This window comes from Semicossyphus pulcher, unplaced genomic scaffold, assembly GCF_022749685.1.
Source record: "Semicossyphus pulcher isolate SPU_LCO1_2020_fin unplaced genomic scaffold, fSemPul1.0.p SCAF_17, whole genome shotgun sequence".
Classification (NCBI taxonomy): domain Eukaryota; kingdom Metazoa; phylum Chordata; class Actinopteri; order Labriformes; family Labridae; genus Semicossyphus; species Semicossyphus pulcher.
Window position 1 is genome coordinate 15,125,032 of NW_027211681.1, and position 16,905 is coordinate 15,141,936.

Consider the following 16,905-nt stretch of genomic DNA (forward strand, 5'->3'; position numbering starts at 1 on the left):
ACTACTGACATGAACAAGAAAGAAGACAAAATGCAAGTGTCATTATAGAGGGAAATATGTAATTTTATTGAAATATATATATATTTGAAATTCTTGTATGGGAGTGTATTGTGAACAATTTTCTGATCCAAAATGTGTTGAAAGTACAAAGATGACTAGGAATACAAAACATTAACATTATAGCTTCTATTTGACAGTCGACAGCCACATGCATGAATGTGTCCCATGAATTACACCAGGTCCCAAATAACATCATTTCCTTGATCAGTTATTTACACTTGGCATGAGGAATATTGGAGCTGTGCTATGCATACACAGACGCATATTAAGCTGTACCATAAAAGGGGTCGTGAGTCAGAGCCTTGGGGAAAAAAAATAAGACCAAACTTTGGCTTCAAACTGCTGCTCAGTTGCAGGTTTTAAATAGTTGACCTGCTATCATAAGCCAGAGGAAGATAAGAAAAGAGACAAGAGAAGGTAGAAGGGACAGACAAAGTTGAAATATACATTGAGGATCACATTGATGACTCATCAATAAATGCTATTAATGAATGTAAACGAATGAACATAATGCTAACGTAAACAAAAAAAAAATACAGAAACTTAATTTTTTTTTTTCTTTTTTAATGAATGAAATATATATTTTTTGTGGCATCATCTTTAACTTTGGTCAACATGTAAAACTGTTACAGACAGTGGCAGTAAAGTCTGAATATGCTCGACATATCACCTTCAAAGAAAAGCTGGGGCCATTTCACAAACAGATTCCAAGCTTAGACACAATTCAGATCAACTCTGCTCTCTTCTCAACATTTGGATTCGCATTCACAATCCATTTCTGACTATGTGAGCTTTAGATGCATGCAAAACAAAGTCAGAGTGCTCAAAATTTACCTGTATTTTTTTTTATACACATTAACCCCAATGTATTATTCGTTTTCAAATAGGGCTTAATTAACCTTATGCAATGTTCCAAATAAACACAGCAAATCAGTGCCAAAACACTTCTTGTTTTGGCTGCTGTGCTTTACAAAGTGAACATTTGGCCTCAGAGAACAAGACCCAATGAAACAGAGAACAAAAACGCTGTTCAGAAAGGATCAATAGAACCACTTGAACCAGAAGCTACAATTCATTGTCATCATTTGTGGCAGAAAAAAAAAAGGTTTTGTTGAGCTGAATTACTACGGCCTCACTGACTGTACAGTACGCTCTTTATTTTAAGTGCTTTTTTCATTTAATGCGCATTACATGAACAAAAAATAGACATGGCGACAGGTGAAGCAAAGCAAAAACAAAACGACCCCAAATCATCTCCCACAATCCTCAGCCTGTCCACCTGTCATTCTGCCGCTCTGGCATGTATTATTCTTGAGAATCAGGTACAAAGACTGCGGCAAAAGGGGCGCATCAACCCCAGAAATAAAGAATATTCTTACAAAAAAATGTCAAAAACAGTGATCAACAAGATGAAGGGTACTGAACACCCGAACCACTCTTCAGTATACTTTCACCGAACGTCAACGCTGGTTTGTGTAATGACAACATTATCAAGAGAGGAATAAGGAAACTTGAGACTGCCAGCACGCCCGGTTTCAGGGGAAACATGCTGGAGCGGGAACAGGGTGCAAGAACCTGTAGACACCCTCCTCCTCCTCCTCCTGCTCTTCCTCTTCCTCTTGTGGATTAGCTCTTGATCACTCCTCCGTCTCCTTCACTTACGAAGCGCTTCCGCCCTCTAGTGGAGGAAAAAAAAGAGTAAAAATAAATACATGTTAGGTTGATTTTGGTGTGCATCTAACAAGATTGTGAGGTTCAGGCTGTTTCTTTTTTCTTACAGTCAACAGATCCTGTGAAAACACCAAAAACAAAATTGGACACTATGTCTTACTTCTCTGTGCCATAGAAAACCACTGTTGCCCAAAAACTATTAAAGGGCCAGCCTATTTTCAACCTCAGTCCTATCATGCTATTATGGGGAGCTAATGCCATTATCGTAGGAAAAAAATGCCCTTTGGCTCTGTGTCTTTGCTATCCGTTTCTCCAATGGGCCCTGGAAAAACTCCAGGGAGGCCAGGGAGCTCGCTAAACTACACTTCCTCAATCTAGGACTCCCGCCTCCAATGTCATGTCTCATTCAAAGTCATCAGGTTTAAAATGTAGGCTGCTTCATTAGATTTGTTGACAATAGCTAAATTAAAATAACACCAGACATCAAGATTGATCAAGTTATGACATTAAAATCAGTGGCAATTAATGGCCAACTAACCTGGAGGGACAGGTATCCCTCAGCTGCTTGGTGATAACAGACTCCTGGTAGCAGAGGTCCACAAAGGTCTCCATGATAGTGTGAGCATGTGGCACATCGAGGTTGATTTCAGGGAGCTCGTTGTAGACACGCTGGAAACCCTACAAGGAACACAAGGAGTTCAAAATGGGCAGTATGACGATGAGGAAAATGCTAATGTCATAGATCCCGATTATTTAAGCTAAAAACTGGTGAATATAAAAAGGTACCGACTCTGTTCATCTGATCCACAGTGATGAGGCCCGTCTTCCAGAAGGACTGCAGCAGCTTTATGATCAAATGACTGGCAGTGTCTCCTTTTGACTCCAGCACCATCACTATAGCCTGGACAACAATAATCAGACATCAAATGTGTGTAAGTAAAAAGATATTAAAGGTCAAATATCAGCAGAAGCTGATCAAATATGATGTTTTCAGACATGTGTAAGACGCACAGTTTCACCACATGGTGGCAGTGTTTGCTATTTGACAGTTGAGAGAGGCGCATGTAAGTACAGTAGTTTAAATCTTACAAACCTTTCTGGTAATTGTTGATGATAAATATCTGATTAGGATTATGTTGTGATGTTCTGCACATGCAGAACAAATAGTAAAAGGCTACTCAACAGTTCACTGTGAGCACAACTGAGGCCCTACAATATAAACAGACTCTTCAACAGCCTGTCCATAATCACTGAGATGTACATTTGAATAGAGGAGGGACGGTTCAATGTTATGCAACGTGCTGCTCCATTTTAAATCAATTGATTTGGGCTGAGTGTTGTTAATACATGGAGTGCAATCGAGGCTCTGCCAGACACACACTGTTCTTGGCAGAAAACAGAAATGACACTCACCAAGAGATTTTTTTTTTACAGTTTTCCTCTGCTGTTCACTTGACCAGGCAACAGGAAGAGAAAACGTGTTTAAAAAAGGTTTCCCATGTTGGTTTTGATTTGTGTTTTATAATCATATTGTGTGCATAACATGGAGAAGTGTTATTTGACACTCAAAAGATATGCTTTATACTTATTTTTTTTAAGTTCAGGTGCTTTTCAACCAAAAGTACCAGGAACTTTTAGCACAAATGGAGAAGTAATAAAAATAACTGCACTACACCGCCAGTCCAATAGGTGGCAGTAAGAAGGCCATACAACAAAGATGACGCCATAAAATGTGACCAACGAGCCAGTATCATCACTTGTGCGACACTACAGTTAGCCTGTTAGCATGGAGGAGAGTCAACTTGTGCCATTTTTGATCATGCTTTATTGTATTAATAACAGTTGATTGATAATGATGTTAACAGTGAGCTTGCAGCTGCAGTTATTTAAACATGGCGGATGGTGTGACTACTCGACCAATCAGAAATGATCAGCACTGCAGGCCCCGCCCTGAAAGTTCCTGGACCTTTGGAAAGTACTAACCCCCGAGCAGGGACTTTTTTAGGGGGTAAACCAAATACCCTGGATCTAAATTTAGACCCTGGTTCCTGCTGTCGAAAAGCTCCTTCTGTCATATTTTATTCAAAGTGTGTTTCTGCATGTTACATTGGTTTGAATCTTTTTTAGTTTTCTTGATTAACAATAGGAGAAGTGAGTTACTTGAAAGTCGTTTTAAGACTGCCACAATAATAATCATCAAGTCTTTGGTACCTCGTAGACCAGCTCATGGTGGAAGTGTGGGACTTCCAGGTCCCGCAGACAGTGCTCTGCCTCCGCCACGTCTCCTGATACCAGGTACTCTTTGAGCAGGAGGTTCATCTGGAACACAAAGAAAATGTTTTGTCCTTTTGTGTGAAATCTGCAGAAACACAGCTGGAATCAAGTAAAACCTGTAGCTATCGTCAGTGAGGGCGTTTTTCCTCCTGCAGAGCCTCTGACACGGAATAAATATCCTTTGGAATTTCTGCTGAGAGAACAGGACAGAAAATCTTTGTTGCTTAGATTTTCTCCTTTAACAGAAAAACAGAGATGTTCAAGGAATGACTATTGGTGGCATGAGACAGGGAAATTGCTAAATTATCCATATTAAAAGTAAAGGATTATTTAACCCCCCTCCCCCTTCAGCCTTTATCTGGGGCAAACATTTATTGCTCTAAAAGACCCTGGATAATTTACAGTATATCCTAAATATACAGTTTTTTTCACAGGACTGAATCCAGACGGCTGAAAAACACCTGAAAGCACCTGCTTCTAAACTATTTCATCAAGCCACTGTATATTGTGGGATTTACTCCAGCAATAGCCGGGGTTCCTGGGGAAATAAAACCTTGCACACATGTCTGACCTACCTGGGAACTAACTCTAAAAAGAAAAGATGTCTTTCAGTTGCTAGAATCTTTTAGTCTCCACTTCATTTGCAACACTTGGTTATGTCACGTATTGGCTTAATTTATTTATGGAACAATTAGTCACTGTTTGATAATTGAGAGGAGCAGAAACCCTCAAAGCAAGGCCAACACTCGTGATTCAACTCTAGGTTTTAATTCACCTCGCTGAGACAATGTGTGGATGTCTGAGCATCAGAATAAAAACATATACAACATGAGGAGATGAAACGTGCACAGGCAGGAGGGTGACATGAGAGTTAAGGGAGGCGGCAAATGAGCGTGAATCACAGCGAGCGAAAGAATCCTTCTGCAGTCGAGTGTGTCGTCCTGAGGTCGCGCACACACAAGCAGGCAGGAAATCAAAACTGGACAGTAGAGCCTGCAGGTCTGAGGGCTGCTGAGGCTTACACAATGGCAACACACTCACTGACCACTCGCTCCAATTTCCAAACAGGCACAAAACCCCTTTTAATGTTGCGTAACGCACAATTTACAAGATGCACACTTAAGACTCCCACACGGTCCACACCCACATCAGCATGAAAGGATTCCAGAAAATCCAGATCAGAGAACAATAATTGTAAACAAAGACAAAGCAGAGAGCATGTGGGGTGTAAGTGTGTGTGTACCAACAGTGTGTATCTGTGTGTGTGTTTCAGTTAAAGACTAGGGTGTGTGTTTGTGTCGGCCCCTCCTGTGCCCTCATTTTTGCAATTCTCTATTCTCAGGGGAGAAAAAAAAAAGTGTTCTGCTGACACAGCAACATAGCAGAGGGCCGGCCCTGTGGCTCTACCCAGCATGCATTCCTGCCTTCTGTTCACATTATATAAGGTCAATAAAGATGCAGGGCTCATCAATACAAACCTGACCCAGGGCGTTCGGGATTAAATAAGAAATCACTTTAAACAAGGGAACAAACAAGTGACATTAGTTTTTAAACTCTGCTGGACGACTCCTGTTTGTCCTGAGCTTACCTCTTTGATGAGATGTTTGACAGGTCTCAGGCCTCCGCCCACGCCCCACACGTTATCCAGACGAACCATCTCTCTTTTCATGGTCAGCAGCACTGCAGCACGGTCCAAAGCCACTCTGGAAAAAAAGAAAAAACCCACAAAAACGTGTATTGTTTTTGCCCAGAAATGAGCACATGTTAAGCTCACAAAGTCAAGTTTGTTTCAGTCCCATCTGCTAGCATTCAGGGTTTGTTTCTTGGCTCTTTGTGGCTCACCTGGCATGCTCACAGTCCACTTTGCCCTTGTAACAGTCCAGGAAAGACATGGGTAGGATGTGGTCTGCGATGGCTCTGGCTATAAACTGGCCCAGCATCTGAGAGACATAAGAAGAAATAACTTTACAACAGGATCATTTTAACATCATGTAGGTTTTTTGTAGAACAATCCGCGCAGTGGAATGCAAATAAAGTGCAAATTCACTAAATATTCTGGGTTTCACCAAGCCATACACGATAAACAGAAGTCTGTCGGACAGCTGGGATAGTCTCCAGCCCCTCCGTGACCTTGAGCCGGATAAGCTGCATAGATAATGGATGGATAGATGGAGAAACGTGTAGCCGAGACGACCATTTTTCATGTCTACCTGTGGAGCCTCCGGTGTGTCCAGTATGAGGTCTGGCAGCTCTTTGAGGATCTTGTCGAAGGCGCGGGCCATGTCACTTTGTGACAGCAGCTTGCCCGACAGATCAGACAGCAGGCGGGAGGTCAGCTCTCTGTGGCTGGCCTTGCCCTCCAGGGACAGAGACACGGCCAGGGAGGAGAACTCGTACTTATGTGGGCCCAGGTTGAGCCCCTTCAGCAGCATCTGACAGGAAAGAGAAGGAATGAAAAGAAAGTTGTGCCTGAATCACATAAGTGTGAAAGCATATAAGTGTAAAAGCATATAAGCTCTTGAGCTATCCATGATTGTTGTGAAGAGGAAACACTTTGTTTACCTGGACCTCCTTTGTGTCTCCATGTTCAAAGTACTCCTGCACGATTGGGTTGACCATTTTTTCCAGTTCCCTCTCGTCGACCTCCGGCACGACTGTTGCATAGACTGTGTCCCCCTGTGCAGAAAAAAAACATCACTCATAAATATGCACAAAAAAGCAAATGGTCATTCATGTTTGAATTCATATATAAAAGTCATAGAATATTTTTTTAAGTGTTTCTCAGTCTATGTTCTAACTGTAAGAGCACAACTTTAACTTCGGTTTCGTTCCAGAGTTTTCATTAGTGAACGCCAAGACTGTCAGTCAAAACCGGTCCAACTGACTTCCAGGTGAGGTGTCGTCTGACCCGGAGAACAATAGTAAGCATTGATCAATAAACTCCTGGAAAAAGCACAGATTGACTAAATTATAGTCCTGCAAAAAAAGACAGCAACTTCGGCTTTCAAGAAGAAAAAAATGCTCCCATTTCAATGTGCTTTAAAATTAAGAGCATTAAAAACACATTTACTCGATTGTCTTGACGCCCGATGATAAGCCCAAGTTCCAATAACAAGAAAAAAAAGGTGCATTAAAAAAAAGGATGTAGCCAAAAGTCCAAAACGCTTATTCACTTTCCTGTTTTCTGCTCATGTTGTTAGAAGTGATTGTTGACTTCAGAGGGTGATGGAAAAGAACCAAAACAATCTTTATTGCCAAGAACAAGCAGAACGGACCCGTGTTCAACATTTCTGCAAAAAGGTCTGTACCAGTTTGTTCCAAAATAAAAGCCAAAGTTGCATCAAAGAACACTGAATGAGACATCCTTGTGTATTTCATAGTTCCCATTAAAAGGCTACTGATTGTATTTGTACATTTCATCATCCTCCCAAAGGACTGGGTGACCTGTACCATTTCGAAATCCTTTATCAGGATCATGATTCAAAGGTCAGCGCTGTCTGCACATGCCCGGCGTATTCCCCTGTACCACTCTGACCCAGTTCCCTGTTAACACACTGACATCTTTCCACTACATTCAAGGCCGAAACGCGCTGGCTCGTCTTGGGCCGTTATCGACCTGCTCGCCGACAGAAGCTCGGTTCCCACTCTGCCGTTCAGTCAGCGCGCTGCCATAACGTGAAACAAACAAACTTCGGCAGCACACGGAGCATTTGCTTGATAAGAGGGTTAAAGATTAAAAAATACTGTTGATTGTGGCGGGACACAGCCATCTGGATGAAAAAAAAGCATGCGAGTAGGCGTGTTCCAAACGAGCTCTGGCCAAATCATGAGGACTTTATATAAAACAGTCCAGTGTTTCCCAAAGGATTAATACTGTATAAATTACAAAAACTGTTCTTTGTTCGTATGCCATCGGAGACATAAAAATACATTGTGTCATTCATAATAGATGCGAGAGTGAGTGTGCTTGTTGTGGAGTGGACGATCATTATCTTGTTCACACAACCTCATTTATTTTCGCTATGTTTCAGCAACAACCCTTCAACATCAGCATGTTTGTTTGACACAAGAAATAAAAGGAGTCGTGCTAATAGGCCGCAGCTTTGATCAGTGTGCCTCTTTGGAACAAAAAGCTGCTTCACAACAACTGTGGTCCACTAACCTCTGCTGGTCTGGCTCTTTCAGCAGTGGCAAAAACAGGTGGGAGCGTGAGCGCACAGGCTGCTGATGCTCGGCAATGCAAACATTTTGACTGTTACAGTAAAATAAAACTTTCACTCCCTCTGTCCCCACATTTCTGCTCTCTCTACAGCCTTTCCCATCTATTATTATTGGTAGCAGCAGCAGTAGTACTACTATTATTATTATTTCAATAATGTCTATTACTATTGTTATTGTTGTTAGTGCTATTGTTATTATTAATCTTATTTTATTACGTTTTCACCACTCAGATTTATTCTTCTCAGTTTGTGTTTTTTCCTTCTTCTGCGTTTGTTTTCCTGTGTGTGTGCTGTAAAGCACTTTGGATCAACTGTGTTGTGTGTGTGCGCTTTATAAAAAAAGTTGATTTTAATAAAGGAAAAAAACAGCAAAAAAAACCTTTAAAAAATTGTATAAAAAGTTCTGTGCAAAAGGAAAAAAACCACCCTTTAAAAAGATAAATACTTGTCCGCGACTACGGACGCCCTAAGCGGACATGCATCCATGCATTTTATTTACTCTATACTGTATGATAACAAGTGATTTCCGTCCGTTTTCTCCAGATCTCAACTTATTTATCTCAAGATAACAACGCTGCGTGACATCAGATGATCATAACTCGTCCTGGTCTGTAATATCACAGTGACCAGACTATTGTTTTGTTCTTCAGATTGCTGGAAAATTATCCCGTTATCTCGAGAAAAACAAGCTTTGTAATCTCGAGAAAATGGGCCAATCTATTATCATGGGAAAACCAGCTTTGTTATCCTGAGATAACAAGAAAAATAAGTCGAGATCTCGAGAAAACTACTGGAAATTACTCGTCAAGGGAAAGCAGAGTAAATAAAATGTATGGATGCATGTCCGCTAAAGGCTTCTGTAGTTGACCAACTACTTAATACTTTGTAATGTATTTTTGCAATTAAAAAACAGGGTAAAAAAGTCATAGAGTTACTGATATCACAGACAGATTTGTGGGGCTCATGTTGGGTGTATATTTTTTTTATGACTAGTTGCATAAACCCTACCACTGTGGTCACGTATGGGTTGAGGCTTTAACCACGAGCCACAAGACCTCCCCCCATTCTTGGTTTCTCGTTCTCACCACTCATTTCCTGTCATCTTCCCCTGATCTCTAATATAACTTGCCAAAACTGCCTCACAAACAAAAGTCCTTGTCAGAGTTCAGTCAGATACATTTGTAGATTAATCTATGAAAAGTCCAAAACACTAAGGTTTTCTTCACTCACTCACCTGAGCAGATTCATCATAGTTGGGGTCCCGCACATCAGGCTCTTCATCTTCGTAAACCATCCCAGCAGCCCCCCAAACGCCTTTACCGCCCGCCCCACCTGGAGACAAACAGACAAAAGGCAGAGAAACCATAAATGTATGTTCAATATCACCATTTAAAAACACATCCAGTGCAGCTGATGAAAGGCACGCAAAAATCAGACATCAGAAACTATCACATCTTCATTAACAGAGTCCTGGAATATGCTTTGTTCATTGTTGTTTACTGGTCATGAAGAGAAGAGGAAGCAAAGTTAAGCGTCCCTCTCTGGGCACAGTGCCTCTTGCTTCTCTATAAAAGGCTGTGGCAGCTTCTGGCTAACCAATAAGCAGAATTCTGTTTAGCTTAAACGTACCTTTCTTTGGCAGGCCTCGGCCTTTGCCCGTCCTGGACTTGCGGTCGTTGGTGTTGACTTTGCCCTTTGGGCTGTTTGGGTCACCTCCTGCCACCTCTCCTGACTCAGAGAATGACTCGCTGGTGGAGTTGCGGGATGAGGACTTGCGTAGACGCCGCTTGGCTTTGGCCTTGAGACGCGCCTCGTGGAGCGCTTTCTCCTGAGGCGTCCAGTTGCCGTTCACCTCCGCCTCGTTCAGTAAGTCATCATCGACGCTGTAGGGGCGGTTCGCCTCTGCGTGGTTCTCATCGAAAGAAAACACCCCTGTGGGCAGAAAATTAGAATAGCTGATGATGTGGTTTCTTATGAAACTGCTTTTCAAAACATTTGCAGGAGACATGTTTGACAGCCAAGTACTGCTAAAAGTACATGAACACAACCCCTTTAGATGAAGTGGTATGTCGACTGCAAGCCAGACCTCATCGTCAGACATAAAAATGGGACCTCGCTCCTCATGCTAAAGTACAAATAGTTTGTGCCATGTAGAGTATCATTTATAAAAGGTTTAGTTTGCAGATTTAGAACCGTATCAGCATTTATCTCAGTTGGGTATATGGTGTAAAAAATGCCAGTTGTTGCCGATATTCTATTTCTGTAAGGCGGGCGAATATACAGTGACCGACTTGGTGACGAGGAAGAACTACAGGCCTTTACAGCTTGGATTTATAGTCTTGCATTGCAAACAAGCTACTTTTCCAATAATGACAGTGGCATATGTGGCAAAAGAAGTCCAAGGCTAAATTCCCTTAAAGTTTCCTTGATGGACACGTCTCCTGGAAACAAAACAATTTAGTAAAAATGTAAACCATGCAAAATACTAATGGGACATTTATTCATAATATGTCAACCCTTTTTGGAGATGTACCCTTGTTATGCCGAGATCACACAAAATCCCACTAATTCAGATGATTTACAGAAAGATTTGAACCCATCAAACGCTTGAAAAAATGGCCCACTCCCAAATGAATTCACAACTGCTGAAACAATGTTAATAAAAACTGCAGTAAAAAAACTTTATAGGTGCAGCTCTGCTGCAAACACTGAGGCTGGCAGCAAGCCTAAAGGTTGGTGTTGCAATTCATTCTGGTGTAAAGACGGGTAATGTTCTGCAGATTACTGCTACATGAAGGATTTGGTATTCACCTAACAGCTCATGACCGTAGAGCAAAAACACATTTCATGTTAACTCTGATATTGTTTGACTTGGATTGATCTGCACTGCAAACCCTACAGATCCACATTGGCTGCATGTAACTTGCTCCAGGGCGCCTTTAACCAAAAGCAACACAGAGTCAACTGAGTATGCATGTGCTACATACACCTCATGGCCATGCTTTGCACACCTTCAAGCATAGCATAGGAACATTACAGCACATATTCACACATGCAACTCACCGGCTTTATCAGCAGCCATAAGGTAGGTTAAGGTGTCAAGCAACTTTTTAAACTGTTCTTCTTTGGACGTAAAGAAATGACTGTGTTTAGTAAAGGAAATACTGCCCCGTTTGCTTCTTCTACAGACAACAACAACAACAAGTGGGACTGAGTCCTCCTGCAGGCATCAGAGGGAGGGAGGGAGCTAAGAGGAACACATGGTGCAGAAATGCTGACACCAGTTTTTTTTGTTTCTCCGTCTTCTCGCGATCGGTCCGCAGCAGCAGCTAGAGTGGACCTGACTACATATGGCCTGGTTGGGTCCATGACTGGTCACATGACAAGGCCGCAGGAGAGAGGAGAGAGAGAAAGCAGGCCGAGGAGGAGGAGGAGGAATGTCTGAGGGTGTAATGAATACTTACAGTCCTTATGCATGGGCCTCAAATGGCAATTTGAGGACTTCTGGCCCTATAGATTACAGGACATGTAGACAAAAACACCCAGAGGGAGGAGGAGGAGGGGGGCGTATGTCCAAGACAAAGCGATTTATTTTAAACTTCTATATACTAGTGTAGACAAAGTAAGTAAGTATTCAAAGCATCTCAAATGTTTGTGGTCAAAGGTTTTGGGAGTTCAGTAAGTTCAGGAAGGCGAACAACAAATGGAAAAGGAAACACCTTTAAGCAAAGCAGGACACCTCCCTGAATCAACCTGTTGTACTGAGTGCAGCACCACACCCTTGGCCTTAAAAATCTGTAAACAGCCGACCATGTGTCATGTCCTCCTCTTTCTGCTCCTCCTCCTTCCCTCATGTAGGCCACAGGGCCTGCCAGCGCAGTAAATAAGGAACTAACCAATGGTAACGTGCCAAATACAACACCGGCCAATTGGAAAGGAGCAGAAAATTGTGAAGGCAGAAAAAGTTGATGCAGTTTGCCAAAACGAGAGTTGCAAAACAGGCAGAAAAGAAAGCAGAGATCAAGTACCTCTGTGAAGAAGTTGTCGTTTTTCACTCTGCAGAAAGTGTGTCTGTGTGTCACTGTCACAGTCCTACGAAGCTGCAGCAGCAACAAACTCAACACAACACAGGCATGGCGGTTTAAAAGTCACCCCCACAGATAACCAGTTTTTAAAACACACACAGGCCAGCAGAAGACCTCTGCCCTACATGCTGTGTGGGAGATTTCCACAGTCAGAGCCTGGGCCGCTCTGCTGATCGTTCAGTTTTAGGTGTCAGTACAGTAGCAGTGGTTATGAATGAGAGGGAGGTCAGTGGAGCACTGTTTTTACATTCCTCCCAAGGGACGGACCTCGTTTTTAAAACTTTAAATGTACATGAGAGTATGAAGGAAGGAAATCTGACCAATCTAGCAACTTTTTTTAATTCTTCCCTTTTCAATCATTTTTTCATATTACTTGCATGTGCAGGGTTTGACACTTAAGACTTGGAAGTCGTTTATCTGTGCTGACCTTAAATCAAAGTTAAGGATGTGTACATAAGTGCAGGATTTGTGACAGAGACACAAGCAGTACTATGAACTACTTCTTGTTACTTTAACACTTCCTTGTTACGTCTTCACATGTCCATCTCTTCGTTATTCCTCGCCTTCAAGTTCTCAGTTTCACCCTGGTTAACACTAAAACCCTCCAAGATAAACTGGGTGGAATGAATCTACTACAACAGTTTTCTTTCAACCCACGCGCTGACAAGCTTGAGCAAAAACACATGTGGTGTCCTCAGTGGTCAAAGAAGCGTCTGCACAATGATACAGGGGACAGAAAGAAAAAAAAACAGCCTGCTGCATGAGGTCCTGTGGTGATAATCTGTCACAGGAGAAAAGGGTGTGGATGTCCCAAGGGTTTAACTGTCATTTCAGTTAATGAAAGGAGGCAGAATTTGACTTAAAAACATGTTTTAGACACATCCCACAAACATGCAGTAAAAACAGAAGCTGGCCACACACGCTCTGGCAGTAAAGTGCAAAGGTCGCCACATCTGAAACTATGTTTGAGTCTTGTTTTATACATGCAGAAAGAGATATCAACTCCGTTTAATGGGAACCTGTGCACTTTTGCTGACTGTGCTTCTTTGTAACAGCTGCAGAGCAACAACAGATAAGTGCACACAAGAGATTAGAGCGACTCAGATAAACAGTAAAGAGTCTGATAGGGTTTTTTAATAATCAGCCAATCTCTTCCACTGTAAAGCGCTACTCTGCACGTGTGGTTTGTTCTCTTCAAACTGAAGAACGTAATGCAAACGGAAAGTGTGTGCAAATGTGTTCGTGAATGTATGAAGGAGGGAGGAGGGTTAACAAAAGAAAACAGGGCGAGAGCATAACATCATGTGTACTCAGCAGGCAACAAACAGATCGGGCTCGACGTTTTATGGCAGCAGGGATTTCTAACAGGTTATCTGAGTTTAAAGACTGCTTTACTTTACCTACTCAGAACTATTTATAATTTTTTCCCTCTAAAATGAAACAGAAAAAGCTTTGCACAAAACGTCAGGTGAGATTACTTGTTGCAAATACAACTTACACAAACTTTCATGCTCAATAAAAATGGTGGCTTTACAGTTTTGGTGTTGTGACTGCTGGTCACATAGGTGGTAGATTCTGTAATCACTAGTTGTGACACATAAACAGGAAGTTAAAAGCCAGGCTAACTGATTATTTGGCAAGATTTATTTTAAGACTTTGGTGGTAAGTGATGTTTACATATTTTCCATACTGCTGTGTGTGTGAGTTCAGTGTCCAGACTGACCCGCATCATATGGAGGAGTTGTTTTTCCCCTACAGACAATAGAGTCTTTGACAGTTTAGCGTGTGTGTGTGTGTGTGTGTGTGTGTGTGTGTGTGTGTCCACCTCATCAACAGAGTGCTGCTCAATCAAGCATGGCTGACCTTTCTTGAGAGCAAAGATCCAGCGAAGTTGACAGAGAAAAGCCCATCTGTGCACTGAGACAGCAACACGCCAGCATCATACCACGTGGTGTCTCACATGCACGGATGTACCTCTGCGTTAACATGTTAACGCACACATGTGAAATCTACAACTGGTAACAGGGCCAACAATACATTATACTACTTATGTAACCTTTAAATACACGGGCACCGTACAGATTATGTAAGGCGCTCCTATTGGCTCTTATATTAGGCTATACATGTCGACGTCATCGCCTTGCTGAGAGGAGAGCACGGAACTCGGTGTGCCATGAGCTCAAGTATCAAGAGACACTGCGCAATAATTACAATCACTGCTGGGACACAGTACGCGCAAAGGACGCATGCATGATTGATTTAAACACCCCTGCAGCCCGGATTGTTCAAGTTTATTCAAAACTAGTTCCTGTTTTTGCAATTCCTAAACGGTGTCACTGACAGCCGTGGTGCTCTGCAAGCTTTTGTTATTAAAAAACATATCTAATGAAATAAGGGCCGTCTGACTTCATCTGTACGGCGTTTTCAGGTCGAAATAATTGTAAAAATGTCAGAAAGAGCCATAAAAAACGTTTCAACACATGAGTGATTGAGGAACCGTAACCATAACATCCTGCCGTTCAAGAAAAAAAAATCAGGAAGCAGAGCTAAGCTAACTCGTGCATTACATTAACACAGTGACAATAATAGCAAGAAAAGTCTCCTCTGTGTATAACAATGCACACAGCAGCTGCTTTAGTGTGTGCACACAACGACTTCCCAAAGCGGAAGTGAGCATTATGTCCTCCTCCAATCAGACACGTTAAGGGTTAAACGCAAACGTTGTCAAAAACAAACGCCATGTCAAAGCTGTCAAAAACATAACAATGCAAATTAAATTTGGTTGGAGTTTTTGCTTTTTTCGTGCAAATCTGCGTCCGTGTGTGCAGTGATTGTTGCATTACAGGTTAGTGTGTGTGAGTGTGTGTGTGTTAGGTTTTAACGGAGCACATGGTGGAGCGTGGCTGCAGCCCATCCCATGCAGGGACAATGGATCCGGGAGAGCACGCCAGCAGGCCCCGCGGTAGCTCAATGAGGCTTTGCACCGATTTGCTTACATAAAACACGGCTGAATTCATCCACTCACCGTCGGCTTGGGGAGCGGTGGACCACGTATCCACTTCGGTAGCCATGGCGCTCACCAAATGCTCGATTTTAAAATCCTCTCGGTGCTCTTCTCCTCCTGTCGAGCGAGCTTCAGCTACAACAAATCCCCTAAAACAACTGCAAGGCAAACTGCCTGCAGACGGGGAAATTAAGAGTCAAATAGTCTTTTGACAGATGATGGAGGAGAAAATCCGGAGTCCTGAGCCCCCTTTTTTTGTGCTGCACGGTATCAGCTGAAGAAAACACAAAATAATGATCAAACAGAATACAAAGAAAGCAGAAAATGCTACAGTGAGGCAATGAAAATGCAAAGGTTTAACACTCCTCTCAGCGTTTACGGCCGAGGAGAGTACAATAACAGAGCGTTGGAAGGGGGGAAATGAAAAGCAGGTTAACTAGTCGGAGAGCATTTCAAACAAACAGCCTGCAAGATAAACAAAGTCTGTTTTTAACTTTGCAAGAGCGAGCAGAGCGCGGTCACGTGAGGAAAACGCGGACGTGGAGTGGTCAGAGGAGGGGGTGGGTGCTGGTCCGATCTGACCAATCACAGAGCAGGAAAAAAACAGACTAGTGTAATGTATATAATAAAAAAATATCCCCCCAAAATAGAAAGAGCTTTTTTTGTTTAGAAAATCTCATTACAAGAAGAATTCAATTAATTTAATTGTCAAAGTATGATGTTAGATAGAAGTGGGGGGCTGCTACAGAGGCCATGTCTGTGCTGCTGGATAACACTGGAGTGGTTTGTGTAGGCCTTACTTTCATTATAACTTCTGAATTGTATTCATTTTACAATTATTGCTTTAAGTGATCTGGGGGCCGAGGGATTTGAAATGTCCTACTTTATTTTCAGTTGGACTAAGTTAGTTGTTGGATGTTATTTTCCACCTATCTGTCTGCTTTCTAACATCAACAACAACAATACCAGAGGGACAAATAGGTGTAATGGTATTTGTTATTTTAAGATAGAGATAAAGGTAAACTTGCAAAGCAACCCCTATAGTCCACATTGATGTGTTTTTGTCATACACATTCACACCACTAGGTGGTGCTGAAAACACGTGCAGCTTAATGAAGTGTTGGCCAATCAGGATTAAGGTGCTCTTGGCATTAAGCAGTATCATCTACTTCTCCATCTTCTACAACCACACATTTTTTTGCAGATTTTCCTGGCTGCCTGGTTTCCTGTGTGATATTTGGATTAAACACTTATTTATTCAGGGATATACAATATTTAAGCTCAAGATGAAGGTCCTTGAACATGAAGACATGCCTCCAGGGTAGATAGCGAAGCTCATTTTGATTCCCTTATAGCATTGATTTTTTGGGGGGGTAATTAAGGGCCTTTTTAAAAATGATTACATTTTACATTAGTTTAAACCAGTTGACAGGCTGTTTAAACAGAGGGGATTTAGAGTCACCCAACATTGTGCCAATTTAAAAATGAATCTACTAAGCTTCTGGGTGTTTACACTGTTTTATTATTAGATCATCATTTATTTGCCAGGCTGTTCTGCCCATTCATTGTCATTGTTCATGTCTGGTCTTAA

General features: G+C 42.0%; 1 protein-coding gene across 1 annotated transcript; it reads right to left on the minus strand.

Moving 5' to 3' along the window:
* Nucleotides 1–42: 42 nt before the first annotated feature.
* Nucleotides 43–15,770, minus strand: pdcd4a (programmed cell death 4a). The gene is made up of 11 exons (XM_069666675.1): nt 15,336–15,770; nt 9,855–10,157; nt 9,460–9,557; nt 6,568–6,681; nt 6,216–6,437; nt 5,848–5,945; nt 5,594–5,708; nt 3,943–4,050; nt 2,522–2,632; nt 2,270–2,409; nt 43–1,738 (listed from the first exon to the last, which is right to left on the minus strand). The coding sequence occupies exons 1-11, from the start codon at nt 15,379–15,381 to the stop codon at nt 1,687–1,689; spliced, it is 1,407 nt and encodes a 468-aa protein (XP_069522776.1). The 5' UTR covers nt 15,382–15,770; the 3' UTR covers nt 43–1,686.
* Between the last annotated feature and the right edge of the window lie 1,135 nt (nt 15,771–16,905).